General features: G+C 35.0%; 1 protein-coding gene and 1 long non-coding RNA gene across 6 annotated transcripts in view; one reads left to right on the top strand and one right to left on the bottom strand.

Moving 5' to 3' along the window:
• SCN9A (sodium voltage-gated channel alpha subunit 9) overlaps window positions 1-18,912 on the top strand; it is a 171,305-nt gene extending 152,393 nt beyond the window's left edge. The window contains exons 22-27 of the mRNA XM_059167130.1: window positions 156-437; window positions 1,093-1,146; window positions 2,073-2,210; window positions 8,579-8,683; window positions 11,029-11,299; window positions 14,394-18,912. Coding sequence (XP_059023113.1) covers window positions 156-437; window positions 1,093-1,146; window positions 2,073-2,210; window positions 8,579-8,683; window positions 11,029-11,299; window positions 14,394-15,586 — 2,043 coding nt within the window. The 3' untranslated portion in view covers window positions 15,587-18,912. The remainder of the gene's footprint in view (window positions 1-155; window positions 438-1,092; window positions 1,147-2,072; window positions 2,211-8,578; window positions 8,684-11,028; window positions 11,300-14,393) is intronic.
• LOC131827142 (uncharacterized) overlaps window positions 1-22,253 on the bottom strand; it is a 167,900-nt gene that overhangs the window by 99,902 nt on the left and 45,745 nt on the right. For all 5 annotated transcript variants that reach the window (XR_009351907.1, XR_009351906.1, XR_009351905.1 and 2 more), the window contains exon 2: window positions 14,440-14,619. This is a non-coding gene — a long non-coding RNA (uncharacterized LOC131827142). The remainder of the gene's footprint in view (window positions 1-14,439; window positions 14,620-22,253) is intronic.

Below are 22,253 nucleotides of genomic sequence, written 5' to 3' on the forward strand. Positions count from 1 at the left end.
ACATTCAATTAATACATGTTGGTTGGTGATTTGATGTCTTAAACGTCTATGGGTGGCTTTTCTGATTTCTTTAATTCTGCATTGTGTTTCATTAATGTCGACCATTTAACATCTTTCGTCCTCCTAATCATCCTTTTCTTTCTTTTGACTACTAGGTGGTCGTGAATGCCCTCATAGGTGCAATTCCTTCCATCATGAATGTACTACTAGTGTGTCTTATATTCTGGCTAATATTTAGCATCATGGGAGTAAATTTGTTTGCTGGGAAGTTCTATCAGTGTGTTAATACCACAGATGGGTCACGCTTTCCAACAAACCTCGTTCAAAATCGTTCCGACTGTTACGCGCTGATGAATGTTAGTCAAAATGTACGATGGAAGAACTTGAAGGTGAACTTTGATAATGTTGGACTTGGTTACCTCTCTCTACTTCAAGTTGTAAGTGAGCCCTGTCACAAATGCTTGATATTTTAGTAGACACTAGTGAGGGACTGAAGTCATTCTTTGAGCAATCTATACCTAGAAATTAAAGATAAGGTACTTTGAGACTTTAAAGGAAGACTTGGTCTTTCTTAGAACATGTGCCTATAAAACATGAGTTAAGAAGCAAAGATTCTGTTGCACTTGAGAGTCATTAATTCATAAATGAGTTTCAGTGTCATGTGGCTCCTCACCATTTGCGCCATATGAATGTTCCTCCAAAAATAAATAGCTTTTGGACTGCCAGTTTTATACTACATGGGAATGAGAATAACATCCTCCTATCACAGAGGATCCTTTAGAAATGGATGGAAAAAAAAATGTTTCCTACCTTGTTCATAAGATTCCCCTCTACCTCTGGAAAAATAAAAGTTCCTGTGCAAACTTTGCAGGCATTGTAACAACTTGGAAATAATTAACTAGGACTGAGTTATAGAATGTGACTTGGGACTATTTCCTTTTGGTTCTTGACAGAGCATGTTATATTAAATTGACATTTTGAAATATAGTAAAGCCCAGTGATCTGGTGTCACTAAATGTAACAATAAGTGGATTAAACTCATATATGTGTATTGTAGAGTGTGAACCTCACATTCAGATTTTATTGTTATAGGCAACATTTAAGGGATGGATGGATATTATGTATGCAGCTGTTGATAATGTTAATGTAAGTATTGGTCAATATTACACTAAACTTATTATTTTTAAAGGGCCTTAGTTTAGTTGGGCCATTTTCAAATAGTAGTTCCAAGGATCCTTTGGTATGTACACACAAAATGAAGAACTTGCACCTAATAAAAGACTAGCAGTTAAGCGTGCAGTGTTTGGTGACAGAGCTTGCTCAAAATCTGGCGCTCTTGTATCATACAAGCTCTGCAACTGACTTTGAACAAATCGCTTTTCCTCTCTCAGCCTGTTTATGGACTGAAAAAACAAAAAAACTCAATGCCCGCTTCATGGCATTGTTCTGAGGTTCCAAAAAAAAAAAAAATGTAAGTAGAGGACCTTATATAGCCTGGGAATATGTCCAATATTCCCAATAGTCCTCAATAAATATGTTTATCAAAATAAAAATTCAATAACAAATGTTATTCATGGATTTTAACAATTTTATTCACAGTTTTATTGTTTTTATATTTAAAATGCTGTGGATGAGTTTATGTGAAATGAGCTCCATGCTAAGAAAGTTAAATCTGTTGAAGACATTTCTATCATCAAATAAAAAAAAAATCAGCAAAATTTCTATAAATATGGTTATCACCTCTTTTATAGCATTTTTTCTGGAAATAGAAAACATACATTAGGTCACTTAGTTACTATGTCTTATCAATCTGAGAACAAGTACTATGTATGATTAAGCCCTTTGTAGTCATTTGAAGATTATATTTGTGTACATAGTAAGCAGGTAATAAATATTTACTTAATGTTGAACAAATTTTTAAGAAAGTTCGTGTTGATCCTTAAAATGCCATGGCTTCTGAAAAGCTATGTTCACCTAGGATAGAACTATTTGGATTAACTCATCAAACCATATGAAAAAGAAAATGATTAATGTTATTGTCAACATACTGCTAACTTTTGTTAATTTTATAGGTAGACGAGCAGCCCATATATGAATACAACCTTTACATGTATATTTATTTTGTCATCTTTATCATCTTTGGGTCATTCTTCACTTTGAACTTATTCATTGGCGTCATAATAGATAATTTCAACCAACAGAAAAAAAAGATAAGTATTTTAAGGTTTTTATAATGCAATGAAAATATGAATGATTATTTTCTTAAAAACATAATATGAAATTTAATTTGATATCTGTTAGTAATTAGATTCATTAGAATTTCATTTAATTTTCCAATAATTGGCCAGAATACAGTACAAATAGGTTCAATCTCATTCATATCTGCACAGAAAGTAATTATCTCCTAAGTTATGACTGTTTTTATGCAATATGACAAGTATTCAGTTTTTTTTTTCAGTGTCCCCTATAAGGACTAATAATGAATAATTAAAAATTAGTGCACTAATTATTGATTTATTCAAAACACATTTCATTCATTCTCTGAGCCACTGTTCCATGGGATATGTAGTGGGCTGGCCCTTGATGAACAACAACACAGGATATGGTTCCTGAGTTCAGGGAGTTTATATTACAGCAGAAGAAATGATACATGTAATGGAAATTAGGATTTGTTAAGTCTTGCAAGTGAGATACTCTCCCGAGATTTCTGTTTCATTACCCTTCACATCAGCTGTATTAATTTTGTAAGGCTCCTGTAACCAACTACCACAAACTGGTGGCTTCCAACAACAGAAATTTATTCTCTCTCAGTTATGGAGGCTACAAGTCCCAAATGAAAGTGTTGGCAGGGCCATGCTCTCTTCAGAGCCTCTAGGGGAGGATCCTTCCTTGGATCTTGCAGCATTCTGTTGCTCAAGTGTTACTTGGCTTGCAGAGTGTATTTTCATCTCTGCCTCCATGGTCACTTGGTGTGCTCCCTCTCTATGTCTCTTTCCTTTTCTTATAAGAACACTGGTCATATTGGATTAAGGGGCCGCCCTACTGTAGTATGACCTCACCTTAATTTTATTACATCTACAATGACTGTATTTCCAAATAAGGTAATTCTGAGGTACCAGCAGTTGAAACTTAAAATATTTAATTTGATATCCAACACAATTCAACCTAAAACATCCACCATAAAATGTGTTGTTATTATTATTATAGAGTTTGTCTTGTAAGTGTAAGATCATGCATCTAGTAAGTAAATGATAGTTTTGACAGAGTCAGCAGTTGATTCCATATTCCGCGTATATTTTTTAGGTCCTCTACTATGCTATGTGCCCCCATACTACGATATGAAATCATGATAAGTGTAATAAGAGAAGTTAACAAAGCAGTGACAACAAGATAAATAAGTGTGTGGTCAGAGGAAAAAATAGATACAAATAGAAAAAACAGCTATAGGAAGTGTGTGACTTATATGACAATTTTAAGCCTTGGAAGACGAATAAGAAGGTCTGTAGCTACTGAGAGGCAGAAGGGTGAATAATCCACAGGAAGGGTAGAGGAATGTGTGAGCACATGCATAGGGCTGACAAAAGAGACAATTCAGGATGAATAGCCTTTCATCAGTTTGAGTAGAGTTTTGAGATGGAGTTTGTTTGTTTTTTAAAGCTTTTTCTTTAAATTCCAATTAGTTAAATACAGTGTAATATTAGCATGATCCAACACTTCTATCCAACACCCACTGCTCATCACAAGTACCCTCCTTAATCCTCGTGCCCTGTTTGACCAGATTCCCCATGCTTCTCCCCTCTAGTAACAATGGCGTTTTGAGAAAAGAAGTAGAAAAAGATGAGATCTTGCTTGAGAGCAGATCTGAAAAAACCGTATTAGATCTTTTTCAGGAGGAGCTGGTGTGTCATTGAGGTATTTTGAGTAAGGGAACACATATAATCAGGACATTGGCATTTGTTAAGATTTGATGATGCGTCTGATTCTGTGTAAAGTACTCCACACATGTAATCCTAGTCAGGTTTTACAACAAATCTAAAAGCCATTGTATTCTCCCCTCCGGTCCCCCCACCCAATGATCAGAGATGTTGTGTTACTTGCATGTCATCTGACAGTGAGGAAGTAGCTTTGTCACAGATCCAACTGGAGTTTTGTCTTCCAGGGACCCTGAAAACTAGGTTATGATTTTAAAAATGGTGTTTTATGCAACTAATGAATCACTTAACACTACATCAAAAACTAATGATGTATTATACGCTGGCTAATTGAACATAATAATAAAAAATAAATTATAAAAAATAAAAGTAAATAGAAAGAAAAAATTAATCCAGTAATGATGTATAGAATGATTGGAGAGAGACCAAAGACTAGGTCAGACTCTGCATTACCCACTACCTCAACCACACTTGTGTCTTCAAATTAGTCATCAGCAATGGAGAATATGGCCTATATTCAACGAAGAGATTGTGGGGGGTAGAAGCTACAGTACGGTCTGTAATTTGTAAGAGATAAAGCATTTAAGAAGTCTCAGTTTTCCTGTCAAAGTTGACTCATGTACTGTGGCTGTAAAGATATCTTTCAAAGATAAGGGGTAGAATTCAAAGAGTGATTTTAGACATTGACTTAGCATCTCAGAAAAGATGGAGGTACATGCAGTGAAATGTCTGAAATGTCACCATTGTACATGATTGATATTCACAATTGGAAGAAAAATTTAGTGAATGCTAAATGTTATTTATGCTTACATTTTCAAATACAGGGTTTTTTTTTTTTTAAAGATATTTTAAAATTCTATCTTCCATTCTTACATTTAATATCTTAGAGTTATACTTAGCTAACATTATCATACATTCATGCCTTTCAAAAAAGAATCTTTAAAAATTCATAGTTAATCTTGAAAATAATTTTACAAAGTATACTCTAATTTTCAATTTAATTATTTTTTCAGTTTTAGTCATTACAGATGTATATATATGATATATAAGCATGTAAATATGATGCCTCAGTATTCTCTGCATAGGATAAGTTAGACATGTATCTAGATAAAGCCATGTGATCATGAACAGTACAGCCACAACTTTAATTGCTTTAATCTCCTTGCTTTAAATATTATTCTTGCAACAAGAATTGCCACTGGAGGAAAATAGGGTGGGTTGACACACTATTACCATTACTCTCAGGCAAAAGTTACTAATTTAGAAGCACTGACAACTACCACTATCCCCTACCTTCCTTCCAGTATTTCATTTTCAATTTAAGCGTACCTTTTATTTTCTGACTTTTTCTGAATGGCTTCTGGTTTCTTTCCACCTTACTAAGAGACAGGACCAAGACTTAATTAAACTACTGCACAGGGGTCTTTCTGCTAGATACTTTGTATATTATATATGATTTCATCTAATCTATATCACAGGCTTACAAAAGTGGCATCTTTACGCAAAAGTGGATACTCTGGTCTAGCAGTGATAAGTAGCTTGTTTAAAATCACATGACAGGTCCATTGAAGGTCACAAGCCAAAGGTCTGTTTGGCTTCAACGCCCATGTTCTTTTCCTAGTTCATTCTTGCCGCTTAAGGCTTTTCAACTTTGGGACTTTTGGTCAACCCCACTTTACTAGTTTTTCCAAATAACCATCACTTTTACAAGTAATGTCTTCATTTAATAAGTTCATGTTATTTAGGGTTTAATTCATCAGAGAACATAGTTCAGAAAATTAGAACACAAATTACTAATAGATTCAAGTTATAAAAGGGTAAGTATGTGATAAGTATGTAGTATATTTACACAAAGACCTAGTATAGACCTGGGTGCATTTGGGTAAATTCTAAGTAAAGCACCCCCTTTCAGTAACTATAACCTTGTTAAGAAGATTAATAACAATGGCAGTAACAGCAACTAACAGTTATTGAGGGCTTGTGTATCTGGCATTCTGCTGAGTGTTTTGAATGCATTATCTCAGTTGATCCTCCCAACAAACCATCAAGGTAGAGCTACTCTTGTAATGATAACATGACCTATCCACAAAGACATTAAGAAACTTGCCCAAGGACAACAGAGACAGGATTTGAAGAAAGATGATCTGACACCAGAACTAAATTTTTAACATAGCCTTGACATAGTGTGTAATATTGAAAAAGACCAGTGTGATTTATAGAGCATCTTTCACCTAGCTTTTAAACTAATCCAAACAACACAAGCCTCTCTCCGAGCATCTTGTAATCTCCTCCTAGTTTCATCCCACGTTTTATTATTTTGGCAACCAGGGTATCATTAAGAGAAGTTACAATTTGCTGCTTTGATTTTTACCTCGATTTCATAGTTCTCTTCCCAGTGTTTTCCTGGCTTCTTTTGGTAAGTTCTGACATGCTGCAGTACTCAGCCTTCACCCATGAGTAGCTCTCTTAACACTGGCCTGAAGGCTCTCCCTGATGCTTAGCATCAGTATGTAAGATAAATACCAAAGACTGTGTATCAACTAGAATAAAAGTAAATTAAAATACATTAAGAAAGAAAGGGCAGGCGAGAATTCTACCACTGAACCACCAATGCCCACTTAAGAAAGAAAGGGAAGTCTGGTTACCATTTACTATTTTATAAATTTTTTATAAAAAATGCAATATAATAGAAAACTGAATATTGCCTAATCCAGGAAAACTAAAGGGAAACCATAATCAGATCATTTTTAACTCCAGGACCCAACAAGCTAAGTAAGGATTTGAGAACTATGAATTCCCCAAAATAAATTCCTAATTACATGGATTATACTAATTTATTCCCAAACTAAAAAGTTGATATTACACATCAATGTAGAAAATATGTGGATATGTAAAAATTAGATAATTTTAAGAAAATTTGCTTACCCTAAAAGAACAGGTAAAGTTTCTAGGCATCCTTTGTGAGATTTACACTCTTACAGTGTTGAAAAGCTCAAAAAACTTCATTTAGATGTTAGTTATTTTTTCTGTTGAAACTTAGGGTTGTCTATTTAATTAAGAAATCCTTCCCGTCAAGGATCCTAGATCTTTGGTAATTTCCTCAACACCTAGAATGCTATTGTGTATACTGTTGACACCCTTAATGTTTATGTTGAAATTCCTTTACTGGAATGAAAAAATGAACTAACCAGTTTCTTGAAACACACACAGGTATATGTAGTACATTTTCCTTGTAGTCTCCCCCACCCCTTATCTACAGTGGATGCCTGAAACCACAGATAGTACCAAACCTTAAACAAACAAACAAGCAAACATGTTTCTGCTCCTACATACATACCTGTGGTAAAGTTTAATTTATAAATTAGGCACAGTCAGGGGAGCCTGGGTGGATCAGTGGGTTAAAGCCTCTGCCTTCGGCTCGGGTCTTGATCCCAGGGTCCTGGGATCGGATCGAGCCCCGCATCGGGCTCTCTGCTCAGCGGGCGAGCCTGCTTCCCCCTCTCTCTACCTGCCTCTCTGCCTATTTGAGATCTCTGTCTGTCAAATAAATAAATAAAATCTTTTTAAAAATAAATAAATAAATTAGGCACAAAGATTAACAAAAATAACTAATAAAAAAATAGTACATTTACTATAATACAAGTTATGTGAATATGGCCTCCCTCAAAATATCTTATTGTGCTGTACCTACCCTTCCTGTGATGATGTGAGATGATAAAATGCCTACCTGGTGAGATGACATGAGGTGAATAACATCAGCCTTGTGATGTAGCTTGGGCTACTATTGACCTTCTGACGGTATGCAGGAAGGAGGGTCACCTGCTTCCAGACCACAGTTGACTGTGGCTAACAGAAACCATGGGAAGGGATACCATGGATAAGAGGGTACTACTCTTTATTTTTTTTTTTTTTCTGTGCTAAAGGAATATGGCATTTGTAAATGAATACAAATAAATATAAAACAACTTTTGCTATTGTTTTGGCCCCTACTATTCATTAGAGTCCCAAATGTTAGCCAAATCATCCAAAAAGGTATTCAGTATTCTTATTTCATATAACCCTTCCTAATATATCAGTTATCTAGCAATAAAATGCCTGATGAGACTATTAACAGATAAAATGAAATATCAGCATATAGTTTAAAATAATTCAGATTACCTCACCAAAAGAAAATTGAGGCAATAATTATTATAGGGCAATATATGTATCTTACATATGCACATTACATTATTTATGGAGAGTCACAGGCCTATATATAAATAATTATTTAAGACATATTTATAGCTATGTGGCATGTAATAAAATGCATTTTATTTCTATCTACATTTTTTAAAAATAATTTGTTAATGTGCATCCACATTTTTTTTAAGATTTTGTTTATTTATTTGGCAGACAGAGATCACAAGTAGGCTGAGAGGCAGGCAGAGAGAGAGTGGAGGAAGCAGGCTCCCTGCTGAGCAGAGAGCCCGATGTGGGGCTCGATCCCAGGACCCTGGGATCATGACCTGAGCCAAAGGCAGAGGCTTTAACCCACTGAGCCACCCAGGCGCCCCTCTATCTACATATTTTTAACCTATCTTAATGATCTGAGAAAGGACCTAGATAATGATTATGGTTTTAACTAGGTTTATTTTTTATTTCTTTACCTTGGAGGTCAAGACATCTTTATGACAGAAGAACAGAAGAAATATTATAATGCAATGAAAAAGCTGGGCTCTAAGAAACCACAAAAGCCAATACCTCGGCCAGGGGTAAGCAAAACAAAACAAAACGAGTTGTCCTTAAATAACACAGGGGGTAGGGGCAGCAACCCTCTACTCAGTTGAAAATCTGCGTGTTAACTCTTGATTTCCCCAAAAATAGCCTACTGTTGACCAGAAATCTTACTGATAAACTGAACAGTTGATGAACACATAGTTTATATATTATATACATATGTATGTACATATATACATTCTTACATAAGGTAAGCTAGAGAAAAGAAAATGTTAAGAGAATCATAAAGAAGAGGAAATAGATTTCTAGTACTATGCTGTATTTATCTAAAAAAAATTCATGTTTTAGTGGATCCATGCAGTTCAAACCTGTGTTGTTCAAGGATCAACTGTATATGTATACATGTATATCTTTGGCATATAAATTTTCAAATTATTTTAATTCATCTTTAATATATAATTTGTTCTTAAACATGAATGTGAATATTTGAACAAAAGTCCTTATAAAACTAAATATATGTATCTTGAACATTACCATAGATCTTATTCTTATTTTTAATTTTTCTGTGAAAATGAAAAGTAATTACATATGGTTTTACTTCTCTATTAGCTACACAGCTTACTATGAGTACAATGGCCTGTAGAAGATACAAATAAAATTTACTTTTGATTGAAATGTATTTATCTAAATGATGATTTGGGAGCACCTGGGTAGCTCACTGGGTTAAGCCTCTGCCCTCAGCTTGGGTCATGTTCTCAAGGTCCTGGGATCAAGCCCCGCATTGAGCTCTCTGCTTGGCGGGAAGCCTGCTTCCCCTCTCTCTCTGCCTGCCTCTATGCCTACTTGTGATCTCTCTCTCTCTCTCTCTGTCAAATAAATAAATAAAATCTTTTAAAAAATTTTTTTAAAAACTGAGGATTTTATGATGTAATGATTGCTACCTAGCAGTAGGGTAAACTAACGTGCAGATTTTTTATTGTGACAAACAGCAAGAGAAGCAGTCGGACTGATCATAAAACTAAACATTTTTCCTACTGTGTGGTTCAAGACCAGAACAGGCTCAGATGGAAATATTGAGTCTTGGCAGTAAAATGATAGTTTGTATTCCTCTAACATCACGAGGGGGATGTTTAAACACATTATATGCATTTCAATTTATATTCAACATGACATACCTTACCAGAGAGTCATGGCTGAAGACTAAGCCAGTTAATGCCCAGCTGGCTACATGAGGATCACCTGGCTTTTTTTTTTTTTTTTTTTTAAGATTTTATTCATTTATTTGAGAGAGAGACAGTGAGAGAGAGCATGAGAGGTGAGAAGGTCAGAGGGAGAAGCAGACTCCCCACAGAGCTGGAAGCCTGATGCAGGACTTGATCCTGGGACTCCAGGATCATGACCCGAGCTGAAGGCAGTTGCTGAACCAACTGAGCCACCCAGGCACCCCTCACCTGGCATGTTTTAAATGGTCTCATCCAGATCTACTGAATTATAATCTGTGGATTTGAAGCCCTGGTATTTAATTTGGTAAAATATCTTAAACCTTTCCTATGCAATTGTTAAAAGGATTTTGAAAAAGCTTGTGTTTCCTGGAAAGCATAATACTAGCAATGAGATTAAATGGAAGAGTGATCTATATAAGTATGGATATGTGTGGAAATATGCATTCTGTACATGAAAGAGATAGGAAATTATAAGTCTCATACCATGACAGTCATAATAGTGCAAGATCATATAACACATTAGCTAAAATAATATGACAAAGTAGAAATTTAGAAACCTGTTATTTTATTGAAAATTCCAGGTGGAGGAGTTGAGGTTTTCTTAGTAAAAAATACCTGTGACTGTGGCAACTCATGTATAATATACTAGGGTGGGTGCATTTAAAAGCAAATGCTAGGGGTGCCTGGGTGGCTCAGTGGGTTAAGCTGCTGCCTTCGGCTCAGGTCATGATCTCAGGGTCCTGGGATAGAGCCCCGCATCGGGCTCTCTGCTCAGCAGGGAGCCTGCTTCCTCCTCTCTCTCTCTGCCTGCCTTTCTACCTACTTGTGATCTCTGTCTGTCAGATAAATAAATAAAATATTTAAAAAAATAATAAAATAAAAATAAAAGCAAATGCTAGCATACACGACCAACTGAAATCTGGTGGGTCTGATATGTACCAGAATTCAACAACAACAACAAAAAGTTTTCATGTGCTTTGAGTTAGATTTAACTCACTAATAATGTTTCTTCTAAAAATCAAGAATCTATAACCAAGTATAATTTATGCAACTTTTAAAGATATACCTTTCTAAAATACTTTTTACTAATGTAATGATTAATGTATAATCATTGCAAGACCTACTCTACATTACATATTATTCTTGTTTCTTTACAGAACAAATTCCAAGGATGTATATTTGATCTAGTAACAAACCAAGCTTTTGATATCACCATCATGGTTCTTATCTGCCTCAACATGGTGACCATGATGGTAGAAAAAGAGGGACAAAGTAAATACATGACTGATGTTTTATATTGGATAAATGTGGTTTTTATTATCCTTTTCACTGGAGAATGTGTGCTGAAACTGATCTCCCTCAGACACTACTACTTCACTATAGGATGGAACATTTTTGACTTTGTGGTTGTGATTCTCTCCATTGTAGGTAAGAGGATTTTGAATTAAACTAAACTTCACATTTCTCAGAGAAGCTTCTGAATTCTTGAATATAAATTTACTTTTGAGTACATACGTAAAATGAAAGAATGAAGGAGCCTTAAAAGACAAAACTAAATAAAACAAAGACCTCTGTGTCAGGATTACTGGGTTCATACTCCAGGTCTCAAGGCCAAAACTCTTCTGTTTGTTAGAAGCATGTAATATTCCTTGATAGTTGATTTCCAAGATTATCCTCACAGAAACAGCAAATTGTGTCTATATAGGTAAGTAGTAGAAATACCTATATGTATGTAGGAAGACCAATGGAGAATCTGAAATCACCTCAAGTTTTAGCACATCATGAGAACTGTCCCTTGATTAATGATCACTAATAACCAGAATATCTCTCTTTGTGAAAACTCTTTCTGAATTCAAAATGAAGGTAAGATCTCAAGAAATGGCATTTTCATTTCTTATGGCCTCATTACTTGAAAAGTCTATAAAATAGAATAATTTCTCAACCAACCCCAGTCATGGCCATGAAACACAGTACATGATCTTATAATTCTTCACCTTTCATTACCATAGCTGTTTTTCTGTCCTCTTGTTTTCTCAATATCTGCACATGCTTTGCCCAATATTTTAGGGTTGCATTTATTTTTAGAGTTGCAAATTTTAGACAGAAAGAGATTGTGGAGAGTGTTTAACACATTCAGCTTACAGATGATGGAACAGGCAGACCCAGAAAGGTTAAAGGTCACATAACCTAATATCTCAATATTGAGTACCATGTCACTTAAAAGACACATTCAAAATCAATTTTTGAAAAAAGAGTATTAATAAAATATTAAGATATCAGAAAACAAATTAAAATTTAAGTAGGAGGGTACCTGGGTGACTCAGTCATTAAGCGTCTGCCTTTGTCTCGGGTCACAACCCCAGGGTTCTAGGACTGAACCCCACATTGGGCTCCCTGCTTGGCAGGAAGCCTGCTTCTCTCTCTCCCAGTCCCCCTGCTTGTGTTCCTATTCTCACTGCCGCCTCTCTGTCAAATAAATAAATAAAATCTTTAAAAAATAAATAAAATTTAGGTAGGAATCTCAGAGTAATAAGCAAAATAGTGGAAACTATTTGGAAATCATCAAGTTGGGAAGAAAAAAAGAGTGTTCCTCTATGACCTCTATTTTTAATAGTGTTGGCTGATGCAATTAGATATGAAAACAGAGGGGTACATGGAGCAAATGATCTTCATCTTCAGATCATATTATGGCATTCTTTAAAAATGAAAGAGAATCAACCAAAAAAAAAATGGATTCAATTAGAATTCAGAAAGTACAAACTTTAACCACATGTATTGATATTCATAAATGTTTATATGTGCACAAAAAATTTAGAAAGTATACCTAAAGAAAAATTTCACTTGCATTTACAATAAAAATAAAGTAAAATATCCAGCAACAACTTTAATAAATGCGTAAGACTTCTTTGAGGAAAGCTAACAGGCATAAAATAAGCCTTAAATAATTGAAAGGTTTTTATTATACTTGGTTAAGAAGGCTATCATGATAATCATGACCCTTTTTGAAATAAATTAATTTGTAGATGCAGTGTTATCTCAGTGAGAATATCAGTAAGTCTTTTTGACTGGTGGAAATAATATATTGGCAATGTAAGTCTGAATGATTCTAAAATGTATCTGGAAGAAAAAGTAATAAGAGGTTACTTATATTGCTAGATACTTAGACCACTATAACATTGATGAAGTAAAACAGTGTTTTAAAAAGCTCAGTAGATTCACATAGATAATTCAAAATTTAACTTCACTATATAGGTATTACTAATTTACTCAGTAGGAAGATCACATGAATCAAAAATTAAAGTGTAAAAAAAAAGGATTCAAGAAGAAATAGATTTAGGACAATGGACCTGGACAGTCTTTCCTATTTATGACACAAATTTGAGTCTATGAAAAAAGAAATAACAAGATTATATAAAAATCCAAATATTCTATGGGAAAATCTCACTACAACCTCTCCCCAAGCAAAAAGATAGAAAGACAAAACAAAGGGAAAAGTTGTATGTAACATGTAAGACCAGCAAAGGATAAGCACTTTCAGTGGAGAAATAGTCCTCCGAAATCAGTAAGAAAACAGTAAATCTCTCAATAGAAAAATGGGCAAAGGACTTGACATGGCCGAAAAGAGAAAGTTGAAAATAGCTAACAAACACACAAAGTGTCCAACTAGCAAGAAAAATTGTGGATTTTTTTCCAACAAAAAAATTTATAAAGAGATGTTTTGAAACATCATAAACATTTTCTGGTAAAAATTATAAAGAACCACAATACTGGATGAGTATGTGGAACCATGTGAGCATTTTCATACGTCTCTATGAAGAACTGCACAGACTTTCTCGAGACAGGTTTGGTGAAATATAAGAAAACTTTGAATACACTTATCTTTTATTAATATATTATCAAATGATGCTTAGGTAACTAGAAAAAAATATACCTACCTGAATACTTTTCTCAGCCAAAAAAAAATTGAAAACAACATAAAATCTTCAGTATGCAGTTATTTGGACAGAACATTATGAAACTATAATTACTTTGTTACCATTTGACTGGAAATGTTTCCATGACATGATGAAGTGACTCAAATAGATCATAAAAAATGCCCAGGTAACATAATTACATTCATGGGGCAATGTTTGCCTGGGCTTGCACAGAAAAGTGTCTAAAGTGATAACAAAGTAGTAACTATAAAAAGGTAGTTACTATAATTGATAGTATTTCAGGTGATTTAGATTTCCCTTTAAGCATTTTACTGTATTGCTTGAATTTTCTGCATGAGTAGGTATCACCCATATAATCAAAAATTATTATGGAGGGGGGGGAAACAATGTCCACAAACTTAGTAAAGGGAGAGAAGATGTCACAGTGATAATATCAATCATTTTCCTTTGGGATCGCTCAGTCTGTTGATTGTTATGAAACTGCTTTCAATATAAAATGATAGCCCTGAAACTGTGAGAGAGAAGATGGCAGATAACATTACTTAAAAGTCATGATTTTTCTGTACCATCCCCTCCCTCCTCACCAGGTATGTTTCTGGCTGAGCTCATAGAAAAATACTTTGTGTCCCCTACCCTGTTCCGAGTGATCCGGCTCGCCAGGATTGGACGAATCTTGCGTCTGATCAAAGGGGCCAAGGGGATCCGCACGCTGCTCTTTGCTCTGATGATGTCCCTTCCTGCCTTGTTTAACATCGGCCTCCTGCTCTTCCTGGTCATGTTCATCTACGCCATCTTTGGAATGTCCAACTTTGCCTATGTTAAAAAGGAAGCTGGAATCAATGACATGTTCAACTTTGAGACCTTTGGCAACAGCATGATCTGCCTGTTCCAAATTACCACCTCTGCTGGCTGGGATGGATTGCTGGCACCTATTCTCAACAGTGCACCCCCTGACTGTGATCCAAAGAAAGTTCATCCCGGAAGTTCAGTTGAAGGAGACTGTGGGAACCCATCTGTTGGGATATTTTATTTTGTGAGTTACATCATCATATCATTTCTGGTTGTGGTGAACATGTACATCGCGGTCATCCTGGAGAACTTCAGTGTTGCTACTGAGGAAAGTACTGAACCCCTGAGTGAGGATGACTTCGAGATGTTCTATGAGGTTTGGGAGAAGTTTGATCCCGATGCCACCCAGTTTATAGAGTATAGCAAGCTCTCTGATTTTGCAGCTGCCCTGGATCCTCCTCTTCTCATAGCCAAACCAAACAAAGTCCAGCTCATCGCCATGGACCTGCCCATGGTCAGTGGGGACCGGATCCATTGCCTCGACATTTTATTTGCCTTTACAAAGCGTGTTTTGGGTGAAAGCGGAGAGATGGACTCTCTACGTTCACAGATGGAGGAAAGATTCATGTCAGCAAATCCTTCTAAAGTGTCCTACGAACCCATAACAACTACACTAAAACGAAAACAAGAGGATGTGTCTGCTACTGTCATTCAGCGTGCTTACAGACGTTACCGCTTACGGCAAAATGTCAAAAATATATCAAGTATATACATAAAAGATGGAGACCGAGATGATGGTTTGCCCAGTAAAGAAGATATGGTGTTTGACAACACTAATGAGAACTCAAGTCCAGAAAAGACAGATGCAACCCCATCCACTGTCTCTCCACCTTCATATGACAGTGTAACAAAGCCAGAAAAAGAGAAATATGAAACGGACAAAGCAGAAAAGGAAGACAAAGGGAAAGATGGCAAGGAAAGCAAAAAGTAAAGCTTTGTTTTTGATATATTGTTTACAGCCTCTGAAGGTGATATATTTGTGTTAATAAGACTCTTTTAAGGAAGTCTATGCCAAAACTTTTTATTGAAATATTCTGAGAGTCAGTGCGGTTGACTAGCTCTGATTCCCTAAAATAGGTGAACAGGATTAGCAGATGGCTGCATTTGCACTGGTAAATGATTATGTAAGAATTGTGAGAGTCCTCTGCGGGGATTCTCGATTACAGCAAACAAAGCTGGTTTAATTTTATTTGCTTTTAATAAATCAGAAGACCATGTGGAAAATGTTCACCTCTGCCTTGTCATCTCTTCACAGGATTGTAAACCCTCCTGTTTCCCATGCAAATGCAAACATACACGCATCTATCATTTGGATATCTGTAAAAGTGTTTTACCTTGGCTTTGCAAATCAAATGTCCTGATAGAAGGAATGGCCATTAGTAACAAGTAACACATCTGTTATTAGGGAGCAAGACTCTTTTCCTTGTACAGAGGTCATTGTCTGTTTTTGAGGTGCTTACATTTATTCCGTACTGCATCAGAACCAATTTTTATGTGCCTGTACAATGCCATGGGATTAAAAACATGTAGGCTCTTCATTTCGACAAATTATTTTTCATTCATCTTGACTCATAGACCAGCCAGGATAAGCTTACCTTTTAGAGTATTGTGCTTCATAGCCTGCCTTTTAAAATATATTTCTTAGTTCATACGATAACCATACAACGTGAAAAATTATTTTAAGTACATATCACATTCCTCAAAAGAAGAAAAAAAACTGAAGTTGCTTAAGAAAAGAAGGAATGGAAGAAAGCTTTATTCACTTTTATTTATACAGTCTAACACGTTACACTGCTGCACCTTAAACACCAGTAATGACCCAACTCTTCATCTGTTTGGTCACAAATTTCTGCTTTCTCGGGCAGTATTGTCTAATCATTCATTCTTTAGCACAAAGCGAAGTTAATATTTTCCTTCAGTGAAGTGCTTCCTGACGTGCAGCTATCTATTTGATACTGTGGTTCATGTTTGAGCAGCTAATGGCTTAAGCAAAGCCTGGACTGCCTCGCCTGCTTGCCACCCTTGATGTGTACGGTAAACTCTCAAGTTGCGATACATGTCAGCCTTTCAGCAGAGACCCATGTTTAGTATGAGTGAAAGGTCATCCAACCGGGATTCTTGCCACCCTGCTTTCTTGCCTCTAATGTACTATCCTAATTGTGCTATTAGTCCTTTTGGACCTTTCTCTTTCGTCTATAAAAATAAAGACAATGTCACTTTCTTCTTAAATTTCTAAAACTCTGAGGCATAGTTGATATCAATCAATAAGGTACCCTGAGCTGATAGTTTACCAAGAACACACTCATTTTCTTTTAGGGGCTGTCCACCTACCAAGGATTATAAATCTAGTTTTAAAAAGTCCTCGTTGATGATGGCTTGAAAAGAAATGGCCATGACGCATTTTTTCATGAGTTTATTTCAGGAATATGAGCTCTTTCTTCTATCAAGTTACTTATGCATAGGCAAAAATTGAGTTACATAAGTAGAGAGTAATTTTATTTAGAAGATTTTGTAGGAGTTTTCAAGGAAAGTATATATATTATTCATTTGCTTTTCTAAATTAAAAAAGAACATAAATTATATTTCTATAATAAATACATAGTTTTTGTTACTCTGGCCAGTTAAAAATAAAGGAGATTTAAAAATACCTACAGAAATGAAGAGTATGGGTAGAGAATGACAGGCAGAAAGAGGGATGGACTAATAAACACAGATATGAGATAAACAGACAAAAACAGAGACATATCCACGGAACTTTGTATCTGCAAAGTTTTTTAATTGTGACATATTTTACAACATCTGTGAGGGAGATGGTCACTTCTAGACATTTGTCTTAAGATACATATGAAATTAAATCTAGGGCCAAAGATTCTTTGCACCTACACTCAATTATTCACCTTAGGTTATTTGAGCCTCTTTTTTTATTTAATAAAAAAGATACCATGCAGTGTTTTCCTAGGCTATGTAGAGCATTGCATTGCATACCTGCTAAGCCTGTTGAAAATAGGTTTTGACAATTAGGGAACCATTCAAAATATATTACTTTTGTAATATTTTTAATACATTAAATTAAGAAATTAATATCACCTTAGATTTAAATTCAGTCTATCCTCATTATTTTAAACCCATATAAATATAACTGCATTTTGCATATTTATATATTATGAAAAGATGTATGATGGACAGGTTTATGTGTGATTTACTAGTAACATTTTTACATTACCTCCTTTTTATGTAAAATAAAAAATACTGGCAACTGGTTCCTCAACAGTTTCTTCTTACCATTTCAAAAAAAAAAATTTTACAAATTTGCTCTCTTCTCCTATTTCATGCCGAACCAGTTTCATGCTGAACAATACTTTTTTTTAATATAACATAGTTAGGTTTTGTATATATATGTTTTCCCAGGAAGGTCTAGTTGTGACTTTTTATCAATTAAAAACAATATATGGAATTGAGAGCTTATTTAGTACTGTGTAAGCTTGAAGTAAAATTAGACTTTGCTTTTCATGTAGGTCACTGTTTGGTACAGATAATGAGATGCCTCCAGAAGGCACTGTCATGCTAATATTTAAGTTATATAATCCTTGGATTCATTTCACCTAATGATCTAGAATGGCAGTTACAGTGTAAATTTTAAGTTAGAATAAAATGGAAGCAAACACAAATGGAAGCAAAGATCTGGACACACATAAATGCATACATGTAATTTGGAGAAAAGTGGGAGAATCTCATTTTGCTTTTTTGACTGTTACATAGTTTGCAAAAGACATTAAGTGACTTGTGGGCTGTTTCTAAATGCTGATTGTTGAAAACCTCAACCCAAAATGTTCAGCATGATTTTATAGATTTTTGATAGCTTTATTAAAAAGATTTAAGATAAAATGCACATGTAAATAAAGCAGTTTTAAATAGCAATTTTGGAGAAATGTTACCGAAGTAATGAAAGGAAGGCCAGCTAAATTAGAATGGCCAAGTTATCGGCCTGGGTTTAGGACCTATGTATAGAGACTACACATTTTTTTATGTATCTGAGGTTATGATGTAATATTCTTGAAGAAAAGAATCAAGAACTGCTTTATAAAAATAAATGAATAGCCATGCATATAGTAATGCTGTTTACATAGAGCTCTGTACAATTTTCTTACATCTGTGAATGCTCAGAATGTTTGAATTTGTCATAAATTATATTGTAGTTATACTGGAGATGTACACATTGTAATAGAATGTAAAAATAAAAATCAGTAACAAAATGAAGTCATGTTTGCATGTATTTTGTTTCTGTGTGAATAACCTTTAAGGAAGTAAGTTCAGTACAGACCTAAATAAGTTGAAGCTACTAGTAGCTTTTTTCCTTTAAATGGAAAGACAGTTTCAATGTCCTCCATAGGAAGTCTTCCAGGATAAGAAATATGGGGACAAAGACTATGGAGTTCTAATACAATTCACTGACATCCACAACAGAGTTTGTGCAGAAGGCAAAAATTGAGACAAGAAGTGAAGATAGGAAAACATTTAGCCACACAGTGACAGTATGTATCTTTTTCATACAATAGCATATTGTGTCATTGAGAGAGGGTTTAACACGCATCATGGCCAAGGGTTTGGGTTCCAGACCCAGAACTGTGTTTGGATCCCAGTTAAGCTATGACTCTCTGAGTTTCCTGAATATATTATTTAACCCATGTGTGACTCAGCGTTTGCATCTATAAAATGAGGGTAACTGTACTACTTCACTATTTATAGTCCTAGAATAGAATGAGAAAATCCACATGACGCAATCAGAGCAATGTCTGACCAATACAAAATTAATAGTTTACGTTAGTAATAGTGGTTAGTGTGGCAACCATTTTGTCACTAAACATGTAAGAGGCCAGGCTGCACCGATGCTCATAGGAGCACAATGCATTCTTCATAAACATTAAATGATGACAATATTTCCTCTATTTTTCATGACTTTGTGTAAATATGGTACCTGAAAGAGTCTTACACATCTTACTGGTGCATAAAAAATATTTAGTGATGTGACATATACCCAAAAATATTTCAAAATTGAGCTATTTTTGAGATCTGTGCATTCAAACAATGTGCTAAAATGAGGAAACATACATATTTGCAAAGGTTTGGCTTATTGCAAGAAAAAAAAAATCTAAGCCTCTATTTTGTCATAGCTGTAAGCATCCAGTCCTGCTTTTGATTTTTAAATAAGATATGCCAAGAATAATTGCTTCTGTGCTCAGCCATTATTCCAACCTTGTGTGCTATTATAATGGCATGTAAAAAGATATAAAATCTTCCTAGGGACCTCTGTACCTGCAGTTGTGATAATCACTGCAAAATAAAATTATTGTCCCTGCACGACACCATCGTTCATCTTAACATAACTGATTGGCAATCACATGAAGTCCCTACAACAAAAGAATGAACTTCTTCCTTGTCGTAGATAACACTATGCCATAACCCAAGCAAAATGGGCTGCAGGGTACATGGTAATCACTCTCCAGGGAGGGGAGGATTGCATAGTGGCCAGACCTTTGCTGCAACAGTATCTGATGGACACAGGAAGAGAAACATGAATAATTGATAACTCTAAACAAGCAGTAGAGCACACATGCTACTCTCTACTCCCTATTATTCCGAGTAGTGTAATTAGATAGGTACATTAACGATTGATCTAAGAAAAAAGCCAATTTTAAGAGATTCAGGAAGGGATGTTTAATGTTTAATCATGTGTTTTTAGCTTGAATCTCACTTAAAATATTTTTCAAAAACAACTGAAATGCAACAAAGGAGTAGATAAAACAATGGAGAGAGGGATATAGGAAAGATTTAGGTTTTGGGAACAATTTTAAAACCTAGCTGAACTGAGCAAAAATTATTCTCATTCCAGATGTGATATTTGCTGTTATGTTCTATTTTGGGTCTTATTTCATAAAGGACAAAACATCCTCCATTTAGTTAACTTCTACTAGCAACAGCTTGGAATGTCTTTACGAGCTAGTCAGAATAATGAAAGCAAAGACCAGTCATATTACTGAGTGAAAGAAGTGAATCCGAAGAGGCTATGTACTATATGAACAAGCAGGTGGCTCCCGTGGGAATATTTCAATGCAGTCAGAACACACTGAGATTTCATAATCACTGGGAATTTTAAATAGAGTTGATTTTAATGACATTAGACCCCTAGCAAAGTTGAAATGAGCTCTACCAAAGAAAACATTTTTTTTTTTTTAAATGTATTGAGGTGGGGAAAATAAGCAGTTCAAAGACAAGGTCTGAGAAAGACCACTGATAAATTGAGAGTATGGGTAAGCAGAGTTTTCCAACCTTCCCAACAAGTCTCACAGATCTACTTTGGGTCTTTCTGCAGAGTTTTAGAGCTGTGACCCCTTCACTTCCTTCTCAGCCTAAGGCAATAAAACCATGAATTCAAAACTTTTCTGATTCTTGGTTAAACTCTATAAAGTCAAACATAGCAAAGTTTAGTGTTCAAAGAGAAGGAAACATCATATAGGAGTATGTTATTCATTATTTAATATTTACTGAACACCCTTGATCTGTTATCCCCCCTTCAATCTGCAGACAGACAAATCCCTTTCCTCATGAAGCTTTTATTTGGGGAGGAGACAAAAATCATGTGCCCTACATGACTAAAAATATCAGAAAGTAATATTAGATTGACTTTATCATGCATTACTCATCATGAATTTTACATGTATTTGATTATGTTTATTATATGTTCTATAATCTATGTTATATACTATTTTATTTTATGATACTTAATATCAGGATACTTCACTCTCAAAGTTTTATAATTTTTGGTCAAAAGTTAAAAATAGTGACTTGAAGTTACGTATTTTCTTTTACTGTAAAATTTTGTAAATTTGGTCATTCATTCCAAAGATTTACAAGCTGTTTTATCAGAGAAAATCACTCAGGAGCTAGCTTTTGATTCCTAATAGCTATTTCCTTTCTCACTCCCCAAAATGAGTGATTATTTTTAAAATGTTCAAGGTAGTCATTTTACTTAGGCATTCATGCTAAAGATTTAATGGGACAAAGACTACAATTTATAGTTGAAGTAAAAATGTGCTCTTCTGTTTGAAGCTAGGATATTATCATTGTCCTTTGTGTTCTTCTAAACATTGAAAATTAAGAACTAATTTTTTAATAAAGTGTTACAGATGAAAAATTGGTATCAGAACTCTATAGGAAAAAGATATATATTTTTAGCAACTTAAAACAACAAGTATCTATTATCGCATGGCTTCTGTGGTCCAGGACTTTGGGAGTAGTTTGGCTAGAGAGTGAGGTTGTCACCTGGGCTCACACTCATCTCGAGGCTTGGGGAAAGCTGAAAGATCTGTTTCCAAGATGTCTCACTCACTTGGCCATTCGCAGGCTTCACATCCTCACTAGCTGTTTAAGATCCTCCACCTGGATCTTTCCATAGGGTTGCTTGAGTGTCTGGCTTCCCCCAGAGAGCGAGGAAGAAACTTCACTGCTTTTCATGACCTACCCTCAGAAGTCAGAATCCATCATTTTCACCACATTCTATTCATGAGATAAAAGTCAAGCACATGCTCAAAGAAAGGGCA

The sequence above is a fragment of the Mustela lutreola genome, chromosome 3, assembly GCF_030435805.1.
Source record: "Mustela lutreola isolate mMusLut2 chromosome 3, mMusLut2.pri, whole genome shotgun sequence".
Classification (NCBI taxonomy): domain Eukaryota; kingdom Metazoa; phylum Chordata; class Mammalia; order Carnivora; family Mustelidae; genus Mustela; species Mustela lutreola.